General features: G+C 39.5%; 1 protein-coding gene across 1 annotated transcript in view; it reads right to left on the reverse strand.

Annotated features, from left to right (window-relative positions):
- The window catches only part of CSMD3 (CUB and Sushi multiple domains 3), a 796050-nt gene that overhangs the window by 116738 nt on the left and 670648 nt on the right, over nt 1-8664 (reverse strand). The window contains exons 46-48 of the mRNA XM_015417873.1: nt 4464-4652; nt 4010-4156; nt 1784-1972 (exon numbers count right to left, since the gene is read on the reverse strand). Coding sequence (XP_015273359.1) covers nt 1784-1972; nt 4010-4156; nt 4464-4652 — 525 coding nt within the window. The remainder of the gene's footprint in view (nt 1-1783; nt 1973-4009; nt 4157-4463; nt 4653-8664) is intronic.

Consider the following 8664-nt stretch of genomic DNA (forward strand, 5'->3'; position numbering starts at 1 on the left):
AAAAATGCATAAATTCCATCAAATATATATTTTTAATATGAAATGTGTTTCAGGAGCTTCAGCTGTAATGGAAGCTTAAAGCGATAAACAAATGAAGAAAATAAACACATAAATGAACTTTTTAAAAGCACAATAAAATTTTAACAGCCATTCTTTATCTTGAAAATACAATATTCCTACAGCAGAAAAATGTACCGCAGACTTTGAAGGGACATGCAAAAAAAAATTAAAGAATGTTGTTAGACTCAGCTCAGGCAGCATTTATTTCAAAGTAATTATCAAATATTCCTTGAACATTACTTACTCAAGATGCTTGTCAAAAGTAAATGACCATCATTGACCCAAACATTTTAAGGAACCACAGTTTGGGACTCTTTTCAGCATATCAACGTGAACACTAGTTTCAAAGGAAGTACTCTCGGGATCCTCTTTTTAAAAGGTTTCTACATTAAAGTGACAATTTTAAAAAAAAGAATCTAGATACAGACAAGGAAGCTACACAAGGAAGGATTTAATGTACAAAATCTAGTTTATTCTTTTGTCCTTATAACCCCTGAACTTCTGCTCCATTTTTCTTCTTCTTCTTCCTCAACCTACTTCCTTTTCTATATGAAAAAGTCCTGTCAGCCCAGCAAGGAGCCATGCACTCTCTACTGGGACAATCTTTTTAACAGCAGAATAAGCTACAGCTATTTGCATACAACAGTGAGTTTACCTATTTCCTTAGGGACATAATGTCTGTCTTAGTAGTGAGGGAGCCATACGTAATGCCTCCTCACTTAAGTTTTGGAATCAGTTCAGCCTAATAATAAAAAGGTGCCAATAAGCATCTCTTTGTTCTTTATAAGATTCCTATTCTCTTTCTTCTTTCCTCCTCTCCTGAGGTTATCATTAAAAATACTGTTCTGTGTTCAGGTGCCCAGCAGGCTCCAAGACTCATTCACGTGCTTATCTGTTCCACTGTTCTACATCGTTACTGATCTGTGAGGAGCAGGCATGAGGAGCATAAGAAAACCAGAGTTGCACTTACCTGTTCATCGAGTTGTCTTCTGTGCTGGCACACATTTGGCCTGTGCATGCACAGTCCCAATGTGAGACTGCACAGAAGACTGAAGATGAACTCTTGTGCCCAGAGATTTGGATATCAGCTTTCCAAAAAAATCTGTAGGTAGATATTGTCAAGGAGTGCTCAGTCAAGTATAAATGTGCTAGTGGCAGCCAAAGTAAAAGTAAAGTAAAAAAGTAACCCCCAAGAGCTGGGGCTCAGAGAATCTCAAACCCTTCCCTAAATGTCTGGTTTCTTTGACAGAGATACAGCCATGATTACTGAAAATAAACAATCTGATTAAGGGTTTTAAAAAATGCATGATAGCTCCAGTGGGCAAATGGAACTCACACATGAATTATAACTTTCCTGCCAATAGTATTATCAGGAACAGTTCCACATGTACATCTTACCATGGCTCCTACAGAAAACTTTCATGGTGGGGTGGTGGGGGCAGCAATTTTTGTCAAATCCTCCCCTTTTGCTGAAGGCATCTTGCTTGACCCTTGGTACTGTTCCTGGGGATACCCTGTCCCTGAGGAGCAGTATTGTGGAGGGCACTAGGCTGCAGCAGGAGGAGGGAAGAAAGAAAGTCTCTTTCCATGGATGGAAACCCCTCCCCATCAATGGACATTTCCGGTGGGAAGAGCTGCCCTCAAAATTGCCACACTGGAACATCGGTGGAACCACTGGACACAGATTGGAAGTATTTTCATTGGTAATGAAGTAAGAATTTACCTTGACAAGCTGGGACAGGTACATCCCATGCATGATATCCATTGGGAGATTTCCTACATACAGCAGTACTCTTCCCAACGAGCCGATATCCTCGGTCACAAGCCCAGCGAACCACACTGTTGAGCTGTCCGCCTGTCTGACTGACAATGAACCCATGAGGAGGTGACTCTGGAGTACTGCAGTAAAGAGCTTTAGGAAAACAAAGCAAACCATGCATTTTGTTCCTTGTACCAAATTATTTAACAGAAGCATCTGCCTATGTGGATTGGAGGAAACATGTGTGGCCCCTTTAGAAGCAGAGGTAAGGGTTTTCTAACAACTGATGCAGCCACTGGCCATGTCCCACTCCACTTTATTTGAACATTATATTGGGGAGGCTTGTGGCACCAGAGAGGGACACCGGGATATCTGCTGGGTTGTGTCACAATCAGGGTCTGATGCTACACTACTATTACCAAAGATATTTCACCTAGTTCTGCTTGCTTTTGGCTTTGGAATAAATAGATTGAACAAAGGTGCATAGGAGGGGAAACTTGGGAGAGCAAAAAGGCTGCACAACTTGTGCACACAGTGGGGTGCCTAATCTCTTACAATTCACGTATATCCTATACTTTGTAATATACTACTTGGGACTTCATTAAAAAAGTCATTATTACTGCACCAATTATCACTTAGACTATAATTTATTTTCCTATTCAAATACATGATTTGTGAATCTTATTTCTTCCTGTCCGATAAAATTTGCATGTGTTAATTACAAACATAATCCAAATACACTGTGTCAACTTCTAAGTGCAATCTTCTGTCTGAAGATCTTGCATACCATAATTAAGTCTTGTTCTAACATGTATCCAGCCTAATTAATATTGGTAGGCGGATCAAGAAAGATGGCGTAGGGCATTTGCTGGACAAAAAAGAATGTGAACTCACCTGACATGTAGCAAGGGACAGGAAGAACTCCAGACATACTGAAAAGATGCAAATGACTGCTGCTTAACTTTGCTGTACTTCAAAAGGAAGGACTGGCTAATTCAAGGAGGGCCTTGCTTGATCTATCTGGCCACACACTTCTGTTAATACCTGGTTCCTTTAAGTCTGTTTTGAGAAGCTAATGGGTCTTTGCTGCCTAAAAAGATCTTAAAAGACAATCTGGACTGCGACATGACTAGTTTTTACTATTTTCCTGTGCCATGAATTTCCTGATTTCTTTAATTAAATAGATATCTATTCTAAATAGATATTGATAATAGATAATAATTCACCTTACACAATTCATAATAATTCACCTTACACCCATCAAGAAAGTCTCTCTGTCTCACTAGATCTTACGGTTGTAAGAGCCCAGTGCTCTTAGAATATTTGACTAAGTAATGGGCTCTAAAGTAGGAAGGAAAACAGAGATAAAAAGGCTTCTGCAGGTCCCACTGAATGCATACTTTTCAGATTTATAAATGACCTGGGTTTAAAAAAAAAGGCTTTGGAGCATGAACATATCCCATGAGATGGACTCTGTAACAAACTGCATTTATAAATCACAAAACTTGGCAATAAATTTGGAGAGAGTCAATAAATTTGGAGAGAGTATCAGTAGGGTCAGACTCCTGATTCAACAATGACATCTACAATTCTGTGTCAGAAGCCAATCACACTTTGGAAACTGTCCACAACTTACACATCTGAAAAACCAGTCACTTATTTCAGTTGTAAAGTCCCCACCAATATCTTGTCTAAAGGAAAAGTCAAATCAAATTTTGAAAGATGCCAAAACAGTTTAATTATAAGTAAAATTCCTCAGGGGGAGGAGAGTCTCCATTACCTCTAAACTAGATGGGAGAAACTTTCGAATCATGAATAACTTTTATGACTTTACTGAAGGCTCAGAAGCTTCTGTGGTATTGATTAGGCTAGTGGAATAGAATTTCCATACTGGCTAGACACAAACTGCCAATGTTCACTATCCTTTAAAATAGATAGCCCTGAATACTGGAAAAAAGATCCATTTACACATTTTGGAGGGTGATTTTTTTTTCCTAACGTGCTTACATGGTTATCAGTATACTGGGTAAGCTAGATTCTAGTCCAGTAGCACCTTAGAGACCAGTAAGATTTTGGGTATATAAGCTGAGACAAGTTCCCTTCATCAGATACCATGGTGGGTATAAACATTTGAAGATGACCAAATCAGTTGCTGGAAAGGTAGAAAAATAATATATTTTATTTACATACCTATATATCTTATCCTGAAACCCTTTTTGTTGGTGCCATGGTCTGCTGACCATCGGAGGAAAACTTCATGGCCACTGCTGGTTACATTTAGAGAGGAAGAATAATCTCCACTTAGGGAGATTAGCAGTGGACTGTGACTGTTTGGTCCTTGATAACAGGCAAAAGGGGGAAGGAGGCAGAAAGAAGATAGGCTAAAATTAGAGATGTATCAAAAGTGAAATAACACAATTCAATGGACCTATACATTGGATATCACAAAACAATTCATATATATATATATATGTGTGTGTGTGTGTATGTATATATATATAGACAATGATGGAGAACAACTGAAAATGACAACATATCACAACAATGGCAATGGAACATATGAATATGAGGCTTATGTCAACATTAGTGGCTAAAAACCAAACACAAGCATTGCACAGATGCATTGAAGGCTGTGTATAGTTACCATCAAACACCTCAAGTATATCAAATTCCTTTTCCGTTTGAAAGAATTCAAAGTAAAGGCTAATATTATAGCCCTTTTCCACAGTAATGGTCCATGCACACATTTGGAGGTTTGGGTAGCTATCTGGGTAGCCAGGGCTCAATATCACTCCTGTTGAATCCAGGCGCAATTCATTTGCAGGACAAAGCACTGCAAAAAGAAGAAACACTCTCAAAATTTAGATAACTGGAAAGTCACAGGATTCTCCCTGTTGCCTCATTTTTACCATCCTAAACATGCACATCAATGATTTAATTTCCACGAACACAAACAACTTAAGGCATGTTAACAAGCCCTTTTAAAATAAATCACTGCATGAGTAAATAGTGACTAATGCTCCTGATTCCACAACAAGGACACTTCGGGCGATTTCTCACTAGAGCTGCCTCGCAGCACAGCACCGTTTGCCTCGACACAAACATGTCCATTTCACACCCGAAGCTCCAGGGCTGCATTTTGACTCGGGGCTTCACCTGATTTCCTCCGCAGTATTGTGATCCTGGTTTTTGAGGATCATGAAACTGCGGAGGAAATCGGAGGAAGCCCCGAGTCAAATGCAGCCCCGCAGCCTCGGGTGTGAAATTGACATGTTTGTGTTGGGGCAAACGGCACTGTGCTGCGAGGCAGCTCTAGTGAGAAATCGCCCTTCCTGTCCCCCTAATGTGTGTCAATAAAATCTGCTTAGATTTCTACCTGTTTTCAACAGAAGGCACAGTGTCATTTTGTGAGGACATGCATAAGATGTAAGGAAAAGAAGACAAATGAACTTTCTCTTGGGGGACTTTGTCAAATGATTCAATTTACTGAGCCATAACATAAACAATTGTTACATAAACAATAAAAAGGTATTGAGATTTTACTTGCAATAGTCTAAAATGAGGCAAGTTTGGGTAAATATTCTCCTCAAATAGTAAGATCCGATCAGATCTATTTTTTAATCATTTGTTTCTGCAGTTATCGTATGGAGCTGGCTAACCACGGCTGCTCCTTCCATGCATACCCGTGCAGAGAGTACATTTGCACAGTTTCTAGAGGTCCAACTCTCAGCGTATATTTCAGGTTACATGCATGCAAACACACACAGGGACACAACATTCACAACACAAAGGGTTTTATTTGGAATCAGATTCACGTTGTTATTTGAGTTATGTCCAGCATCCTGTTTGCTGGAGTAGCAGAATGTCTCTCTGCATGTTAGAGCAACAATAGTACAATGGGGGAAATGGACATAGTGCTGACGCCATGATGTCACTTCTGGCAGGAATCTGGAGGCATGCCACTCTAGGCATGCCACTCTAGGATGGTAAAACTATAGAGTTTCTGGTGAATCTTAGATCTATGCACTGATGGGGTGATATAGCTTCTGAGTTCAGAAAAGAACTGACATCTCAGCATTGGCGTGACAGCATTCACTATAACTCTGTGTCGTCCCCCCCACTTCTGCCAGGGGATGCCAGCACTGGGCATTTTTGCTCCACAGGGAAATGTATGTGTAAGGATGGCTATACATAGCTTTGGCTAACAGAATAGCTTTTGGGGGCTATTTCAGATCTGGAAAACAGCACAGACACTAAGCAAGAAGCCCCTCTTCCAGACGGGACCTGTGCATGCCTGAGAAACACAGAATTCCCAGCACACATGTGACCTAAAGTCTGCATAGTGGCCACAAGGACTTTGTAATGTGTCAAGCAACCCTCACAAAGATAGCTGATCATGCTTAGTGAGCAGCTTGCTCAATGGGCTCTGATAATTTGAGGCGGGTTGTAATCAATGTAAAGAATACTTAGGGAATTAAGGCCAATTAAAGAGGCAGAACAGCACTTTCTAAGAGCCAGCTGCTTATGCACACCAGGAGATAGTTTTTTGGTTCAAAATGGAACTTGAGAGACTTGGACTAATAATGACTTGTGAGCCAATGACTAGAAGGTTCCCCCACCCCCAAAAAACTACACATAGCTTTCTAAAAGGATACATTCAGAGAAGGATTATAATCAGAATCGTATCTGCTCATTGAGCCATTCTTCCCACCAGCCTAGCTTGAGAGCTCGAGACAATACTTTATTTTCCAGCTACTGAAATCACAAGCTAATTTCTCAGGGACGTTCCTTAAAAGCAATGGTTCCCACAGTCTAAAGGAACAGAAAATATTTGCAAAAAAAGCCCAACGGAACTTTATTCCTACTTTACAAATACCTGAACAGTGTGAGGGGAAACAGAGAATGAGATAGCTTGCTACCTGAAATATACACTGTACTTTGTGAAATGATACATTATTCAGATATGAACTAATAACCAATTGTAAGAGAGAGATTTTCTTTCTCCAGGTTATTCATATTTGTGGTATTAAATGGAAATAAACCACTGTAAGTACATAGGTAAACAGATACTTCGTAAATGTTGGGGGAACTGATCCATCTTTTAGCTATAAAGTGTCTGATTTTATTAGCACCTCAATTCAATTATTTATGAGCACATCTCTGCAAGCCTACTACACCAGTTTTCACCTTCTCTAAACATTTAATTTTACGAGCCAGCTAAAAGCTAAGAAGCTACTTTTAACCAGTGTGTGTGCGTGCGCGTGTGTGCTGCTTTGCCTTCATGTGCTCCAATTACTGCAAGCAAAACAGTGTCATTCATAACTTTTTCACTAAACAATTCTAGCAAGGAAAAGCTCTATTCAACCCACCAGACACAAGAAACATGCTCTTCTGAATATTGCCCCCAAGATTAGATTAGATTACTGCAATGTTCTCTGGGGTGGGGGGTCTGCCTTTAAAAACTGTCCAGAAACTTCAACAGGTGCTGCTGAATTCTTCATCCAGAATATTGACTAGAGTGGGTCATAGGGATGATATCACTCCATTCTTGGCCCATCTACACTGGCTCCCAATCTGTTTCCAGGAATATTTCAAGGTAGTGGTAGTGGTCACCTTTAAAGCCCTATATAGCTTGGGTCTAGCACACCTGAAGGACTGCCGACTCCCTTATGAACCTATCAGACCATTATGGTCATCTTCCAAGGCCCTGCTTCATTTGCCCCTGCCTTCTGAGATTAGGTGGGTGGCAACCGGGGAGAGGGGCTTCTTGTCCATAGCGCCAAAACTCTAGAACTCTCTCCTCAAGAGAGTCTCACCTGTTCTTTTCTGTTGTCATCTTCCACCAGCAAGTGAAGACTTTTTTCCCCTATGTTGAAATGCAGATTTTGTACATTTGTATATGTGTTTTAGCATTGGTTTTAATTGTTTAATGACTTATTTTGTTTGGTTTTAAGATGTGTTTTTATTATATACATATTTAATTTGTTAGCCACCTTGGTGGCCCTGATAAGGACAGAAAGGTAGGGTATAAATTTTGTAAATTAATACGTTGAAATGGTTATCTTGTTCTCAGACAAGATCACCTGCTCTAGATACGCTACCAGTTATACTTTAGTCCACTAACTGGCTGTTAAAACATGACCTTGCATGTAAGAATATGATTGGTTTCAGTCTCGATGAAAGTAGATACTCTTTGCAAATAGCTTTCCAATTAAATGCTGAATATATTTAGAATGTAATACTATGTAGAATTATTTCAGTTGAAGGCTGCTGAAACTAGTGGGTTTAAACTAGTGTCTCTGCACAGGATTGCACTGTCAGATTTGTAGTTCCAATTGAGTAGGAACTTCCTGGCTATAGGACAAATTTCTTTCTCCTTACTGCCTCCTTACGGGGATCCAATTTGTCAAAGGGACTCTGAGATCAAGCTGTATATATCTATGTTACTGTTGTTTTTTTATCTGTTAATCTAGAATCTTATATTTTAATAAAGTATATATTAAACAAATAAACAATGCAGTCCTAAGCCGAGTGCACACATCTGAGTAATTTCAATAAATGTAGAAGGGTGGAACTTTGCGTATATGATGCCACTGTAAGCCTCATTACATCCTGCCACTTTCTCTATACAGATGAGGGCAAAGGAAGTTATGTTTTTTGCCAGGTTTTGCAATGCTTCTTCTCTTTCATTTTCAAGTGCCATACAATCTTTTGATTTCTTAGCAGCAAATTCATTATTCTTTTTTACCACATTACTCTCCTTGGATGTATACCTTAAATCCATCCATGTATAACTATGGTGGCTAAGCTCTGTAATACTGAGAATCGGACTTTTATATCAGAAT

The sequence above is a fragment of the Gekko japonicus genome, unplaced genomic scaffold (assembly GCF_001447785.1).
Source record: "Gekko japonicus isolate JY-2015 unplaced genomic scaffold, Gekko_japonicus_V1.1 scaffold449, whole genome shotgun sequence".
Taxonomy (NCBI): domain Eukaryota; kingdom Metazoa; phylum Chordata; class Lepidosauria; order Squamata; family Gekkonidae; genus Gekko; species Gekko japonicus.